At 24.4% G+C, this 17,714-nt stretch overlaps 6 protein-coding genes across 6 annotated transcripts; 5 read left to right on the top strand and 1 right to left on the bottom strand.

Annotated features, from left to right (window-relative positions):
* Positions 1-290: 290 nt before the first annotated feature.
* On the top strand, positions 291-1,354 carry DICPUDRAFT_84625 (uncharacterized protein; the record flags this gene model as incomplete). The annotated part of the gene is made up of 1 exon (XM_003294080.1): positions 291-1,354. A coding segment is annotated over one exon (1,062 nt), but the record flags the coding sequence as incomplete, so codon positions are not given.
* Positions 1,355-2,552: 1,198 nt separating this feature from the next.
* DICPUDRAFT_159079 (uncharacterized protein) lies at positions 2,553-3,530 on the top strand (the record flags this gene model as incomplete). Its single annotated transcript, XM_003294079.1, has 2 exons — positions 2,553-3,412; positions 3,497-3,530. 2 exons carry the CDS (start codon positions 2,553-2,555, stop codon positions 3,528-3,530), a joined length of 894 nt encoding a protein of 297 aa, XP_003294127.1.
* A 63-nt stretch (positions 3,531-3,593) lies between these two features.
* On the top strand, positions 3,594-7,169 carry DICPUDRAFT_159078 (uncharacterized protein; the record flags this gene model as incomplete). The annotated part of the gene is made up of 4 exons (XM_003294078.1): positions 3,594-3,769; positions 5,206-5,260; positions 5,410-5,523; positions 5,778-7,169. The coding sequence occupies 4 exons, from the start codon at positions 3,594-3,596 to the stop codon at positions 7,167-7,169; spliced, it is 1,737 nt and encodes a 578-aa protein (XP_003294126.1).
* Positions 7,170-7,308: 139 nt separating this feature from the next.
* Positions 7,309-8,293, bottom strand: DICPUDRAFT_42958 (uncharacterized protein; the record flags this gene model as incomplete). Its single annotated transcript, XM_003294075.1, has 3 exons — positions 7,309-7,579; positions 7,642-7,926; positions 7,992-8,293. 3 exons carry the CDS (start codon positions 8,291-8,293, stop codon positions 7,309-7,311), a joined length of 858 nt encoding a protein of 285 aa, XP_003294123.1.
* Positions 8,294-9,043: 750 nt separating this feature from the next.
* Positions 9,044-14,024, top strand: DICPUDRAFT_159076 (RNA polymerase I, largest subunit; the record flags this gene model as incomplete). The annotated part of the gene is made up of 3 exons (XM_003294077.1): positions 9,044-9,234; positions 9,336-9,495; positions 9,579-14,024. The coding sequence occupies 3 exons, from the start codon at positions 9,044-9,046 to the stop codon at positions 14,022-14,024; spliced, it is 4,797 nt and encodes a 1,598-aa protein (XP_003294125.1).
* Positions 14,025-15,618: 1,594 nt separating this feature from the next.
* On the top strand, positions 15,619-16,780 carry DICPUDRAFT_84621 (uncharacterized protein; the record flags this gene model as incomplete). Its single annotated transcript, XM_003294076.1, has 6 exons — positions 15,619-15,642; positions 15,712-15,757; positions 15,853-15,940; positions 16,013-16,188; positions 16,257-16,661; positions 16,719-16,780. The coding sequence occupies 6 exons, from the start codon at positions 15,619-15,621 to the stop codon at positions 16,778-16,780; spliced, it is 801 nt and encodes a 266-aa protein (XP_003294124.1).
* Positions 16,781-17,714: the final 934 nt, after the last annotated feature.

The raw sequence follows: 17,714 nt of genomic DNA, 5'->3' as shown, positions 1-17,714 counted from the left end.
ATATTTTTTTAGAGAATATTATTTTTTTTATTATTTTTTTATTTCGGTTTTTTTTTTTAAAATTTTTTTTTAAAATTATTATAATTATAATTATCAACAACTTTATTCTTTAATTATACTATCAATAAAAGAAAAGCAATCAATGAATTAAATCAAAATCCAGGAAAATTGTAACTGAAGAACTCTTTTTGGTTGATGGTAATACGTATGCAAGACTTGAAAATAAACATTATGGAATATCATTAGAAGAGGATATTAGTTTGTTTTTCAATAAAAAAAATTGTAAATAGCTTTTTTGGAGCTAACAAATCTCAAATTAGGTATAATCAACTCAGAAAAAAAAGACATTTATAAAAGAGAAATTGAAGGAGGTTCCAAAAAGTATAATTTTAAGCCTATTTCAAAGATTACCAAAGAAGAGCTTTTTGAATATTGGTCTATTACCTTAGTGTTAGATTTGGGAGTTTTTAAAACAATTATGGAAATTATAAATCATAGTAATACAAATATGAAAGACAGATTCTATTTGGCTCAATCAACACCCAAATTTACAGATGATCAAATTAAAAGAATTGCAGGTGAAATGAGTGATATTAGTTATGAATTGGTAGAAGGAATTAAAGTTTGCACCCTTGATGAAACAATATATAAATACTTCATAGATTCAGATTCAAAAGAGAAATATATTCAAGATAAAAATAAATCACCAATTATGTGTATACCTCATAAACCTCATTCAAATGGTCACTTAAGCTATAAAGAATTCAAATATCCATATTATAGAGTTTTTAACAAGTTAGATAATGAAATTAATCCCTCAAGTAGTGTTGATCCCGTATTAGGAACGTATAAAGATCTTAAATTTCATTTAGTTGGTGATAGTGCATTTTTTTCCAAAGATAATTTAAATCATATTGTAAATAAAGGTTGGTTGGCAACAATTTCAGATTCCTCAAGTAGAAACATTAACACATTGCTCAAAGATACATTAAAAGATGATAAAAGTTGGATTGCAATTGAACTTGATGGTTATTATAAAGTCTGTAAAATTGATGAAAGAGACGAAAAAGTTCCTACATTTAAATCAATAGCAACAACTGGTTTTAAAACTCAAAATCACGAAGTTAATCTAAGTAAAGGTTCTAATAATTGTTATGCAGTGGATCTTTATGAATTAAATAATTCAACTTTAAAGAAATTATGTTTAGGTTTAGGTGTTTCAAGATCAAGTAGTAATAGGAGAATGGTTATGTCAATTTGTGGTATAGATCCATTATCTCGTTCAACCAACCCCAATTCGTACTCATTATTATCAGAAGCAATTCAAAAAGATACTTTAAAATCATATCATTAGATAAACTCAAAAACTTGCATCAAGATTTTAATTTACCAGCTCCTGTTCAATTAACATGTGAAGGTTACATTTTAGCTCTACTTATCATATTCATAAATTTGATAAATATATTAAATAAAGATATTACAAACAAAACACAGTCTTTTCTTATTTTATTTTTTTTTTTTTTTTTTTTTTTTTTTTTAATTTATATTTCATGTTCATTTTTATATTACAAATAATTATAAATAAAATCATATATCTTAAGTGTAATAAAAATAATAAAAACCTTCATTTAAATTTTTTATTATATAATATAATAAAAAGTTGTAATATACTTAAATAGTTTTTTTTACTAATAAAGGAAAATCAGGAATTACATGATTATGAAAAAAAAATTAAACTTCAAATAATGAATTTAAAAAACAAAAAAAAAAGATTTGGGGGGGAAAAAAAAAAAAAGGATTGCCCCCAACCCCAAATATAAATGTTTAAACTCCTTTGGGTTTTTACCTTTTTTTTATAAAATATTTTTTTAAAACCTTATAGATTTTATTTTTAATTTGTCAAATGGGTTTTTTTTTTCCGGTAGTTTTTTTTCCCTGTTTTTTTTTTTTTTTTTTTTTTTTTTAATTTATAATATTTTTATTTTATAGATTTGTTGAAAAAGATATTTTTTATAAAATTTTAAAAATAATTATAAAAAAAAAAAAAAGAAAAAATTAAAAAAAAAATTCTAAATAATTAAATTTTTTATTTTTTTTTATTTTTGTTTATTATTTTTTTAAATAAAATAAAATAAATAAAACAATAATAATATAATAAATAATAAAAATATAATAATATTAAAAGATAAAAATATATTTTATGATAAAACATTTTTATTATTAAAAACACACACATCAAAGAAAATATAAAAAAAATCATTACCCACACAACAGATTTAATTAATTTTTACAATCAATAATTTTTTTTTTTCTTTTAAAATTTTTTTTTATTTTTTTTTTAATTCTAAAAAATATTTATTTTATATCACACAGATAATAACACTTAGTTTTGTATTAGTATGGATAAAAATAAAATTTCACAAAGTAACAGTAAAACTAATATATCATATGTAAATAAAAAAAATACAATCAATAATAAAAATTACATAAAGAATGACAATAGTAATCAAGATTACTCTAAATGTCAAGGAGATCAAAAAATTATTAACAACATGGATATAAATAATAATAATAATAATAATAATAATAATAATAATAATAATAATAATAATAATAATAATAATAATAATACCACTACAAACAGCAATAGTCATAACCATATAAATACAACAAGTCCTACTTTGGGAAGCGGTAAAAAATTAGTTAGATTAAATATTCCCCCACCACCTTTACCGCCAAAATCCATTTCCTCACCACCCAAAGCAATAAACAACAGTGATATTTATAATCTAATAAGTGCAAATCAAAATCAAAATCAAAATAACAATAATAGTAGCAATAGCAATAAAAAAGAAGAATCTATACAGTTAAAAACCTATGAATCATTAATTAAACCAATCAATGTAATTAAGAACAATGTTATTACATCCAATACTCCCAATAATGGTGATGGTGGTCAAGATACAATAGAGTTGGTAAATAGAGTGTATAATAGCCAGGATATGATAGCCAATCATTCTTTAGCAAATTTAAATATATTTTCAGCAAACCCAAATGACGAATATAAAATTCTATCTCAAGGAATTTTGAGGATACCGGTTTATTTTAAATTCAAACAAAAGAACAATAAATATAAATCATTTATACTACAATTCGACTTTAATTTTAGAATGTTAAAAATCATCAGAAAGGGAAAAAGTATCAAAACCATCCCATTCACCTCTTTTGACAAATCAATTCCAAGCCCATTCACCGATAATTTTCTCTCATTTAGAACCAAAGAATTTAAATCATACGACTTTTATTTCTCATCTAAAATCGAACGAAATGAAATGGATACATTAATCAACTATATCATAGCTGATCCTTTACATTACAAGTGTCCAGAGAACATAATTTTAATACACCAAGAGTATGTACATAAAAAGGGTAAAGTTAAGTGGTCTAAAAGGTGGTTAGAATTACACCACAACCAAATCCTATGTTTTAAAAAAAGAACTTCAGAATATCCTGTCAATGGTAAATATTAAATTTAATTACTTTTTTTTTAATGATAATCAAATTATTAACACACCCCTTTTTTCATTATTATAATGATTAAAATTTTTATAATTATTCAAAATACAGTAATACCTATATCTGAATTAAAAATTAAAATTTTTGATCAAAATGGATTAACTGTTAGAAATGATAATAGAACTTTTTATTTTAAAGCTGCAAATGAAAAACAAAGAGATGAAATTTATAACAAACTAACCTCATTAGGAATGTAAGTTTTTATATAGCTTCAACTTTTTTGTATTTTAACTAATATATTCAGGTTAAATAATTATTCAAAGAATCCTAAAATATTATAACTATATATAACTAATAATTATAATTATTATATTAATACTATTATTATAATAATTTAAATAATAATTTATAACTATACTCCATTCACTCTTACATGTTAAATAATACCAACATCAATTTACGTTTTTTAAATTAATATTTTGGGTTTGTTGATTTTGATTTTTTAACGTTTTGTGGGGGTGGGTTTGTGTGGTGATAACCAAATTCACATACAATAAAAATAATTCATTTTCCCACTCTTTTTTTTTTTTTTAATTGTTAACACACAACACACACGCCCATTAGCACATATAAAAATTATCAACACCACCTATTTCTACACACTCACTCAAAAATAAATGTATATATATAAAAATAAATATTAAATAATAACCCCAAAACTCATATTTCAACATTTTTTCTATCGCACCCAAATATCATAATACACAAATTCACACAATTGAAACACTCAAATTACACACATAAATTGCTTCATACTCTTTTAATTATAAAGAAACAACAACAACAACAACAAAATACCACTACTTTAACTATTGTTTTATTGTAATCTCATCTTAATTAATATGTATTGTTGTGTTATTGGATAGTGATGCAATTTATGATTACCCTTTTTGCCTTTTATTTGACACACTAACTTTCCAATATACATTATCTTCACCAACACATTAAAAGAAAAAAAGATTCAATAGCCCCATATTTTAAATTTTTTTATACTTTTTATTATTATTTTTATTATTTTTATTATTAAATTATTTATTTTCAAAAAGACTATTTAAATTGTGTCTATTTTTTTTTTTTTTCAATACTGTGTGTGTTTATATATTTATAAATACATTTATATTTTAGTAGTAATCCCTTTATTTATGATAGATTAAACTCATTACCAAATTAATCTTTATCTTTTTTTTCAATATAAAAAATATATATTTTTTATTTTTTTTATAATTTTATTTTTTTTAAAATTCTCTCATTTCTTTTTATAATAATAAAAATTTATTGAAAAAACCAATTTTTTTTTTTAAATTTATATTAAATTAAAAAACTCTCAATCATAATAATAATAATAATTTATGTTTTTATAAATATAATTATAATTACCTAAAGCAATAATAATAATATTGTGTCAATCAAATTATATATTTTATATATAAATTTTTTTTTTTTTTTTTTTTTTTGGAAAATTAAATTTTGTATTTTTTAGTCAATTTACTATTTTAAATCTATGTGTTGTGTATATAAATAAAAATATTTTTACCTTTTTTTTTTTTTTCATCTATACATAAATCTATTTAAATAATTTAAAGCATAATAAAGTATTAATCAAAAAAATCGATTATTTAACAATTTTAGAAATAAAAGAAGGAAATCATTATTTAACGAAAGAAAAAAATCACTACAATTAAATGTAAGTATTTACGACTTAATTTTACACATTTTTTAAACAATCATAAATTTTTTTACAAAACCACGCAAAGCTAGATACAGATATTATTTTAAAAATAATAATTTACAATACATTTCATAAAGAAATATAATCATCTTTAGTCTATTTAGTATGGATTGTTTTTAAATAATAATAATTATAATAATAACAATAATAACAATAATAACAATAATAACAATAATAATAATAATCATTTATTAGCATCATTTATCAAACATTCCTCGGTATCTTTTTAGCGAATATTTTTGTATTATAATATTGATGTATTTTTATTTTTAGGGACAATAAAATTTTAATCATATTTTTAATATTCCATTTTCCCCCATTTTATAATCAAATATTTTTTTTTTATTATTCATGTTTTTATTTTTTTTAATTTTTAAATCTATTTATTTATTTTTTTTCATTTATAAAAGAATAAAAATACTAATAAAACTCTTTTTTTTTTTCTTTTTATACATTAATATTTATTTAATAGATTATTCATAACCCAAATCAAAAATACTATCCATCTAAATTTAAAGATTTACATAAACTATTTCAGCAACCATCAATATCACTTAAAGATATTCATTTAAAAAACAGTGTAAATTTACAAGACTCCTCCATTGATACAAACTCAAGTGGTCACTATAGTCATAATTTCGGTTATAACCCAATCAATTCAAGTAATTTTTCAAATATTCCAGAGTCATCTGAAATTAGACCATTCAAAAGAAAAGAAAATAAAAAGAAAAGAATGATATCGAGACAATCAGTTCAAGATTTAATTAAAAGATTCAACTCTATCAACGAGGGTATGAATATGAACAATAACCCATACTATTTAAATAATAATGAACTCTATATGAAACTAATCCACAGAATAGATATTTTAAATGAAACATGTGATGAAATTATAGATTTTTTAAAGAAAAATAGAGATCAAATTTCGAAATCAGCCCTATATAATCTATTAACTATATTCCAAGACTCTCAATTCGAATCGAATCCATCCCCAACCATATGTATAGCAAGTACACCTCAAGCTAGCATTGGTAACAACAATAGTAAAAAGAATAGTAAAAGCAGTAGTGGTTGTTACTCCCCCGGATTTGGCAGTTTTAAACTAGATGGCAGTAACTTAAATGACTCTTCACCAATACTAAACTCCCAGTCTGCATCATCATCTACATCACAAAGAAATAAAGTCATCGAAAAGATTAAAGATTATGATTTAAGCGATGGAGATGATGAAGACGATGATGAAGAAGTCGATATAGAATCAATTAAAGAACTTGAACAACTATCCTCATCTGATGAAGAGGATGAAGAAATTGATTTCCAATTCAACGAAAACAAAAGATCCTTATCGTCCAGTGGCGAAGAAGACATTGGCTTTAAAGATAACAATGACTATTTTACAATTAGTGCATCTGTACCATACGAAACTGATTCCGTTACAGCATCAAGCTTAGAAAACCAAACATTTAAAAAAGAAATTAACAGTGGCTCAACAACACCAGAGCATCATCCTCATCACGAAGAAAACCCAATATCAGTAACCACCACAACTACAACAACCACAACAACCATAAAAAACAATGATGATGATGAAAAAAAAAAAAACTCCAAAAATATAACAAATGATGATAATAGTAATGTTTCCGATGATATAGCCGCCATTTCATTAGTGTCACCAAGAAGCTTTAATCTATCACCAAAGATAACCCCAACTTTAAATATATCCACCAATAACAACAGTAATAGTAGTAATAACTCTAACAATGATAACAAACAATGTAATCGAGATGTAAATATGCGTAGATATTCAAGAGATTTAATTCCTACTAAAATTATTTTTGCTGGCTCAAATGCTGGTGGTGTTTAATAAATTTAAATTTATGTATATAATATTTTAAACTAAAAAGAAAAAAAACTTTTCTTATTTTATAATTTATAATTTTTGTAATTTTTATTTTATTTTATTTTATTTTATTAATCTTTTAATTTGTATTATTATTATTTATTTAATCGAATAAACTACTTTTACCACGGTTTTTATTTTTTTGAATATAACTGCCTAAATCGAAATCTGAACTTAAATTATCTTTTGAATCTTTTGAACTGTCACCAAATAAATCGTCGTCCAAGTCAAAATTTGATTTTTTTGTGGCTGTAGTTTTTGATGGTTTATTATTTCCAAAAATATCATCCTCATTATCGTCATCAAATATCAATGTCTTTTGTGGCTTCTTTTCTACTTTTTTTTTTTCTAATGATGATAAACTAATTGACTCTCTACAATAAAATTAGAATATTAGTATAAAACAATAGATAATATTAAAGTTAATAATAATTACAATGAAATTTCCTCATCTTCTTCAAATACTAATTTTTTAGGACCTTTAGAACCAAAAAGAGAATCCTCATCTAATTTTTTAGATTGAGCTTTTTCTTCTTCATTATCTTCATCTCTTTGTTGTACTTGAGCTTCAGTTTTATTTACTGTACTTTGTTGACTATTTGCAGTGTTAACCTCATTGTCACTATCATCATCTTCTATTGAGTTTGTTTTTCTTGATAATGGATCTTTGGCTGATTCATCAAAATCTCTAGCTTGATTTCTTTCATTAACTGTAATTTCCCTGTAATAAAAAAATATTATTAATATAAATATTTTTTTAATTTAAAAATATCTACCACTACATACTTTCCATCCAAAACAAGTAAAGTTGGTAAATTTTTAATAACAGTAATTCTATAATTATTTTGTTTTGTAACTGGATTTGATGTTAAATTTAAATCTTCGATAACTGGTAAATCGAATAAACCTTTAATGTGACGAATTAATTGGAATCTATTACTTGATAAATCTAATTTTTTTAATGCTTTCAATCTTGAAAATGATGAAACTTCAGTAAAACCTAAACTATCCAATTCGATTTCTTCGATTGTATTAATATCAATCTTTCTACCAATTTTTGAGCTGATGGTTTCTGGTGTTAATTTCATTTTTAAAAATTATGAAAAAAAAAAAAAGTAAATAAATAAATAAATATATATAAATTAATGATTATTTATGTGGTGTGTTGAAATAAATTAATAGCAATAAAAAAAAAACAAAATAAGAAAGGTCATTTGCCTATTTTTTCAAAAAAAAAAAATTAAAAAAACAAAAAAAATAAAAAAATAAAAAAATAAAAAAAATAAAAAAAAATAAAATAATATATAATATATCATTATACTTTTGCCAAATTGGATCAGTTGAAACCTTTTTTTATTTTACATTCAAACTATTTTTTAGCCACACCCAAAATAAATTTTCTTTAAATCCAAAAATAATATTTACTATTAATGATTATAAAAACATATTTGATAAATATATATATAGAAATTGATTGATTATAATTAGAAAAAATAATAACAAATTAAAGAAATTAAAAAAATTTTATTTTATTTTTTTTAATTTTTTATTTATTTTTAAAATAATTTTTTTTTTTAAAATTTTTTTTTTTTTTTTTTTTTTTTTTTGAAAAACGAAACATTTCGTAAAATTTTTTTTTTTTTTTTTTTTTGGTTCAGATAATTGTATCTGTATATTGAGTTTATTTTACTCTCTTATTTTTTTTTTGTATATTCCGAAAGAATAAAAATATTTTTAGGGTTTTTACTAAAAAACTATATCATAACCTAAAATAATAATATACTTAATAATTAAATAAAATATACATATATAAATAATCACAAATATATATAAATAAAATGTCATTACAAAATAGCGCATTAATTAAAGAAGAGATCACTGGTGTATCTTTTCAATTTTATACATCAGATGACATTAGAAAACTCAGTGTTAAACAAATGGTCGAAGTTGAATCATTTGATATGTTAGGTGGCCCAATTCCGGGTGGTTTACATGATCCAGCATTAGGTCCAACTGGTCCATCAGAAAGGTAATTATCTAAATTTAATCAAAATAATAATAAAAAATTATAAAAAAAAAATTATAAATTAAAGGGGACGTTACTTACATAATTTATTTTAAAAATTATAGATGTAGCACATGTTCATTAGATTTTATAGAGTGTCCAGGTCATTTCGGACATATAGAATTAGCTATCCCATGTTATAATCCAGTTTGTTTCCAAACCATTTTTAAATTATTAAAGAACAAATGTTTCAATTGTCATCATTTTAAACATGGTTCAAAAGTTGTATGTATTGTTAATAAATATATTCATAAATTAAAAATAAAAATATATAATTCTAAATTATTAATTTTATTATATCTTATTAGATAAATCAATTTACTGAAGAGTTAAATTTATTATTAAGAGGAAATGTTGTTGCTGCCAAAAATTTAAGAGAGGCAAACGTTTTATTAAGAGGATATGATGAAAAGAAAGATAAAGATACAAAAAGAGAAAGCAAATTAAATGGAAAGAAAAATAAAGAAGAGGAAGAATCAGACGAAGAAGACGAACAAGATAAATTTAAAAATGGCGTATTTTCAGCAAGTGAAATTTCAGGCGATAAAGTTACACATTTTGAAGACATTAGAAGAGAAATTTTCAGAGAGTTTTTTGCTACTTTTTCTGGTTATGCCACTCCATGCAATAATTGTGGTACTTTTTCACCACGTTTACGTAATGGTGATGCATCAAAATCAAAATTATTTGTTATGCCACTCTATGAAAAATATAAGAAAAAGAATTCAGAAACATCAAAACCAACCAATTTCTCATCAGTTGAAAATCAGAGTGAACATGGTACCTGGTTTGCTCCATGGGAAGTTTTAGATCACCTCAAAAAACTCTTTAATGAAGAGAAAGAAATTTTAGATTTACTTTTAGGTCATTTGGTACCAGTTAGCGGTTCAAAAGGTCGTGAATTTACTAAAGTATCAAATGTAGACAGCTTATTTATGCGTGTTTTCCCAGTTACACCATCTCGTTATCGTCCACCAAACTTTGTAAATGGTCGTCGTTCAGAACATCCACAAAACTCTCATTATAAAGGTATGCTCAAAGCAAATAAAATGATCCGTAGCTCAATCGAACAAGGTGAAGGTAAAGCCAAATATTTAGTAAATTCAGTTTGTGATCTTCAAATGCACGTAAATAACATGTACGATAATTCAAAGAGTGCCTCAACCACCAATGATGTTGCCAATGGTATCAAACAAATTCTTGAAAAGAAAGAAGGTCTCTTTAGAAAACATATGATGGGTAAACGTGTTAATTATGCTGCACGTACTGTTATTTCACCAGATATCTCTTTAGAAACTAATGAAATGGGTGTTCCACAATATTTCGCTAAAACTTTAACTTTCCCACAACCAGTTACATCATTCAATTATAATCAATTAGCTCAAGCTGTTATAAATGGTCCAGATACTTATCCAGGTGCAAACTTTATTGAAGACGAAAATGGACATCTTATTAATCTTGCTAAAGAACCAATGGAAAAAAGAGTTGCCCTCTCTAAAACACTTTTAACTAACCACCCACATGCTCCACGTGGTGTAAATAAAAAAGTTTACCGTCATTTATTAAATGGTGATTATGTTTTAGCCAATCGTCAACCAACTCTTCACAAACCAGGTATTATGGGTCATAAAGTTAAAGTATTAGGTAAAAATGAAAAAACTCTTCGTATGCATTACTCCAATTGTTCAACCTATAATGCAGATTTTGATGGTGATGAAATGAATATTCATTTCCCACAATCATTATTAGCCTCAGCCGAAATTCGTGAAATTTGCGCAAATAACTATCAATATTTAGTCCCAAGAAATGGTGCACCATTAAGAGGTTTAATTCAAGATCACATTTTAACTGGTGTTCTTTTAACTAAACGTGATACTCTTTTCACTAAAGCCGATTTCCAATCAATTCTCTATGCTTGTCTTTGGAGTGTCAACACTAAACACCCAATTGTTACTCCACCACCATGTATCTTTAAACCTGTTCCATTATGGTCTGGTAAACAATTAATCAGTGCTGCCCTTACTCATTTAACTATTGGTAGAGTTCCATTAAATCTCGAAGCTCCATCAAAGATTCCAATTAAAATGTGGGGTACTCATGGTCCAGATGTTACAAGAGATAGTTTAGTTATTATTCGTCAAAATGAAATGGTTGCTGGTATTTTAGATAAAGGTCACTTTGGTGCTAGTAGTTATGGTTTGGTTCATACATGTTATGAACTTTATGACCCAGATGTTGCTGGTTCACTCTTAACAATTTTGGGTCGTATGTTCACAAGCTATCTTCAAACCCGTGGTTTTACTTGTGGTGTTGATGATTTATTAATGAAATCAAAGGAAGAACAATTCAGAGCTCTCAATCTTAAAATGGCTAATGATGAAGGTTATAATGTTGCCGCTAAATTCGGAAATGCTTCAGAATACAATGCTAAAGAATCACGTGAATTCTTTGGTAAAGCTCTTCAAAGCGAACGTGAAGTTGCTCGTCTCGATGGTATGCTCAAGAAAGCTTTAAATACTTATACATCTAAAATCATCGATACTTTAATTCCAGGTGGTCAACAAAAGCCTTTCCCAAAAAATAATTTCTCTTTGATGACTGTTTCTGGTGCCAAAGGTAGTGTTGTCAATTTCTCACAAGTTTCATGTCTTTTAGGTCAACAAGAACTCGAAGGTAAACGTGTACCACGTATGGTCAGTGGTAAAACATTACCATCATTCCAAGCTTATGATCCATCTGCTAGAGCTGGTGGTTTTGTTATGGATCGTTTCTTGACTGGTGTTCGTCCACAAGATTATTTCTTCCATTGTATGGCTGGTAGAGAAGGTTTAATCGATACTGCTGTTAAAACTTCACGTTCTGGTTATCTCCAACGTTGTTTAATTAAACATTTAGAAGGTCTCTCAATTCAATACGATAATACCGTAAGAGATTCCGATGGTTCAATTATTCAATTCAACTATGGTGAAGATTCATTAGAAATTGGTAAAACTCCATATCTCACTAAATTCCCAATTATCGCTGAAAATTATGATCTCTTCAAATCTCAATTCGATTTTGAAAAATTAATTGGTCAATTACAAAATGATGAAGTTTTCGATTACATTCGTCAAATGAAAGTCGATAATACAATGGATCCAGTTATGTCTAAATTTAACCCATCATCAGATTTGGGATGTGTTTCAGAATCATTCATGAATCAATTAAACAAATATATCGATACCAATCCACAAAAACTTATTAAAACAACTTCAAATCGTGATGGTAAAATCACAGAAAAAGATTTCCGTAATCTTATGTATCTTTATTATACTAGAAGTATGGTATCACCAGGTGAAAGCGTTGGTTTACTTTGTGCCCAATCTATTGGTGAACCATCAACTCAAATGACATTAAATACTTTCCATTTAGCTGGTAGAGGTGAAGCCAACGTAACTTTAGGTATCCCACGTCTTAGAGAAATTATTATGACTGCTTCAAGTAAACCATCCACTCCATTAATGGAGTTCCAAATTAACGATCCAACCAACAAAGCTGAAACAGAAAAAATGGCTAAATATTTAGAAATTTTAAAGATGTGCGATATTATAAAAGACATTACAGTAGAAGAATCATTCAAAGACACCAATAGAATTTATGAAATTGTTATCGAGTTTTTACCAACTCTCAAGAAAACTCTCGAGCTCCATAGAATTAAAAAGGAACAATTAACTGTATTATTCAAAGAATTTATTAAGAAGGTAAATGCCCAAGTTAGAAAAAATAATAAAATAAAGACACAAGATATTGGTCATGGTTCAAAGGTTAGAGGTAGTGATTTAGTAGAAGATGATTCAGATAAAATTGGTAAAGACGACGATGAAGGTAATAAAGATAGCAATAACGATGATAATAATGAAGATACCACTGTAGATAAAAAAGATAACAAAAAGAAGAAATCAAAAACCCCATCCATTGATGATGACAGTACCACAGCCAAGAAGAAATTAAAAAAGAGTCAAAGCTCCGTTTACGAAGAAGGTGAAGATGAAGCATCAGAAAAAGAATCTGAATCAGAAGATAGCGAATCAGAAGAATCATCAGAAAAATCAGATGTCGAATCAGAAGAAGAATCAACCAATAAAAACATTACCCCAGGTGAAGATTTTGATTACTCTGACAACTCACTTTCATTTACTGTTGGTGTTCCAAGTGACAGTAAAAAAGTTTTAATGTTAGGTATTGTCGAAACTGAAGCTATGAAGTTTGTTCTCAAATCATGTAAAGGTATTACTAGATGTTTTATCAATGAAAAACAAGTAGGTGGTAAAACTGAATACTCTATTCAATCAGAAGGTGTTAATCTTAATGAAATTTTCAATCTTAGAGACAAATTAAAGATTAATGAATTTTATACCAACGATATTTACTCAGTTCTTCATAAATATGGTGTTGAAGCTTGCCGTCAAGCCATTACCTCAGAAATTTCAAATGTTTTTGGTGCTTATGGTATCTCTGTAGATAAACGTCATCTCATTCTTTTAGGTGATTACATGACTTTTGAAGGTGGTTATCGTGCACTTAATCGTATTGGTATCGAAAATAATACCTCACCATTCCAAAAAATGTCATTCGAAACAACTTTTTCTTTCCTTTCCAAAGCTGCTCTTATGGGTGATTATGATGCTGTTAAATCTCCATCATCTCGTATTGTTTTAGGCCAACCTGTAAAAACTGGTACTGGTTCTTTCTCAATCATGGCTCCATTAAAATAAATAATTTAAAAAAAAAAAAATAAAAAACAAAAAATAAAATAATTTAATATAATTTAAATAACTGATGGACTATCCAATATTTTCTTTTTTATTATTTTTTTTTAATTTAATTCGAACACAATATAGCAAACTTAAAGGAATCTATTTAATTTTTTTTTTTTATATATTTTATTTTATTTATTTTGGATGATTATGTTTTAGACTCTTTTTAAAATTTTATTATATATAATTTTATATATTTTATTAAAAGGTGGAGGTAAATCCATTTATTGAAATCTTATGGTTAAAATGTTTTACCTGTTTCTAGTTGTTTCATTTACTTTTTTTTAAAAAATTATGTTCTTGGAGATAGGGACTACTAAATATTATTTATCCAAAAAGAGTGAATGTTCTACCTTAATGGCATGTTAAGAACGCTATTATAATTTAAAATTTTAATTGTTGCTATTTCTATTGTTGGTTTTCATTTACTTTATTGTTATGATTTAGATAGACTAAAAAAAGTATATTTAGTGCAATTTAATGATTATCAATATAGGATGATTTAAAGTGATGGTTATTATACATCAAATTTTTTATGAAATATACAATTTTATTTATTCAATAAAAATAAAAATAAAAATAAAAATTAAAATAAATAAAAATTAAATAATAAAAAAAAAAATAAAAAGAAATTCCTCAACATGACTTTATATTTATTTTATATAAACTTTATTTTTTTTTTTTTTTCATATTGACCACTAAAGATAAAATTTTTTTTGTTTAAATTAAACAGTTGGCATCATTATATTTATTTGAATAATTCAGATCGCAATGATGGTAAGTTTCTAGCTCAAAATATCACATTCATCTCAGTCTTTCAAATAATGAAAATAAAAATTAAATTAAAATAAAAAAAATTATAAAAAAAAAATAAAAAGAAATTCTCAACTCAATGACTTTAAAGTTATTTATTTATTTTAAATAAATAATCAAATAATATTTAATTTTTTTTTTTTAATCAAATTTTTTTCATAATTATAAATCATCATTTTTTTTTTTAATAATTCAGATTGCAATGGCTTCTAAAATTGGTAATTTTCATTTTTATTTAATTAAGAAAAATAAAAATTTATTAATTCATTTCCCAAACACATTAGTCACTTTTTATAATAATAATAAAAAAAAGTGTGTGGTGGGGTTATAATTTAATTTTTTTTAATTTTTTTTTAAATTTTTTTAATTAAATTACTATTTTATTTGGGTGATGTGTTTAAAAAATAAACGGATGATCACTACTTTAATGATAGCTACAGATTAAAAATTTAATAGAATGTACAAAAAAGGGAATACCGAGTTTGGATCTAATCTATTATGTTAACAAAAGGAAATTATTATTAAAATCAATTAAATTTTTTTTTTTGTTTCATTTTCTAAAAAAATTTTAAAACTCTATAAAAACTTTTTTCGAATTTATTTTTCATTAAATTCATTTTTTTATTGCTCCTTTCAGTGTTTTTTTAATCATTATATTATATTTTTTTTGTTAATTATATATAGATACTTTATATTTTATATTTTAATTTACCCTTTGGAAAAAGTAAATAAAAAAAAAATGGGTAATTTTATTTCAAAAAAGGTAATTATCTCTTATAAAACACACATTATAAACAAAATAAATACTAATTATAGTTTTATTTTTATATAGCATTGCATTTTTGAAAAAAAGGTTGAGGCTATGGAATCCAAAATTAGTAAAATGGAGACCGATATTAATAGCTCAAAGCTTTATCATTATAATAATATAATAAAATTATTTTTTATTTTTTTATTATTGAATTATATTTAGCAGCTTTTTTATACGAAAAGTTTGCTTCATCCGACACTTTGTCTGAAAAGGCAATGTGTTTTTTATATTCAATATTTGCTTCAATGATGTAAGTTTTTCATTTATATATATCTTAATTTTTATTTATTATAGATATTCAACATTTATATTTAAATTTTAGAATCTATTCATTCGCTAAATTTTACAGATTATTATTTGAAAGATTAATTAAAAATAATGAAATAAAATTATTAAAATTATATGATGGTCTTGATAAATTATTTGAAGCAAGGAAGCTTGAAACAGATTACGAAAAGACCAAAAAGCTTCTCGAGGACTATGAATTTTTTAAAAAAAGTAAGTATTAGATGGTATTCATTTAAATATTATATCTGTAGTAATGTAGTGTCTAACTATTTTTTTAGATTCCAATAACAGATACCAAGAAGAGTATCAACACCAACAACCACCACAACCATCGCAACCATCACAACCAAACCCAGGACAACAACCAAAACCAAAAACAAACCCAAACCCACAACCAAAACCAAACCCACCACCAAACCCACCCAACTCACCCAACCTACAACCAAAACCAAACCCAGAGCCAAAACAACAACCCAACCCACACAACCCACAACCAAAACCAAACACACAACCAAAACAACAACAACAACAACAACAACAAAAAAAACCATTCATTTTATTTATTTTTTTAAAATGGTGGTTTAAAAAAATTTATTATATTTTATTTTCCGATACAAGATTACTCTTTTTTGAAAATTGTGGTAATTGTATTGGAAAAATGCCAAGTGAATTCCCACCAAGTAGTAAGTTTTATTTTCTTTAAAATTTTATTTTATAACCCATACTAACTTTTTTAATAGAATTCCGTTGTATCATATGCGGATTTATAAATTATCCTGACACTGGCAGAAAAAATAAATAAAAAAATAAAAAAAAATAAAAAAATAATAATTAAGATAAAAATTATAATTATAATAAATAAAATTATAATTATAATTCTTTTAATAGTATAGGTATCAATAGTAATTATAAATATAATAATGGATAATAAAAAAGAAATAAACATAAAAGAATTTATCGTATCAGTTCAAAATCCAAAGAGGTAAAGATCCAATCAAAGTAAAAGACCTCTCAATTAAATCAACACCAATCAATTTTTTCATTTTAATCAACTATTTGATGAATATCAGACATTGTTCTGGCCAAGCAACTATGGTATCACGAGTGGTTTTAGAAGAAGAAAAGATTTAATGGTTCATAAGAAGAAAAGATTTAATGGTTTATATCGGCAGCTTCCAAAACTTAATCAACTTGACACAAGTTCTGATCTTAGTAAATCCGTTTTGTGCGTTCAATTGATAGTTTTTTCTATGACCAGCAAGATTTCATTATTTTTAAGAGCCGCTGCTTTTATTTTTATTTAAATTTTTTTTAATCAACCAAACCCATAAAAATAAAAATAAAGATAAAGATAAATTCTTTTTATAAAGTTTTTTCAATAAAAATAACATATAACCTTATATATTTTTAATGCTTTAAGTATATAAATTAAATTGGTTTGCATTTTTTGATATACATAATGTATGTGTTTTCAGAGAAAAGAAGTTGGTAAAATTGTATATTTAAAAACCCTGTGCAATAAAGAATTTAAAAGCAATACTAAAGTACATCCCACAATAACCGATACATACTATTCCTAATGTCAAAACTATAAACTAAAAAACTAAAAAAAAGTAAAAAAGAAAAAAATTACATTTTATTTTCTTAAATGTTTATTTATAAGTTTATATATAATAAACTATTTTTTATTTAAATTTTTATTTTTATATAATTTTAATTTTTGAATAATTTTGATT

The sequence above is a fragment of the Dictyostelium purpureum genome, assembly GCF_000190715.1.
Source record: "Dictyostelium purpureum unplaced genomic scaffold DICPUscaffold_508, whole genome shotgun sequence".
Classification (NCBI taxonomy): domain Eukaryota; phylum Evosea; class Eumycetozoa; order Dictyosteliales; family Dictyosteliaceae; genus Dictyostelium; species Dictyostelium purpureum.
The sequence above is the reverse complement of the archived record's forward strand: the minus strand, read 5'-3'. Positions and strand labels throughout refer to the sequence as shown.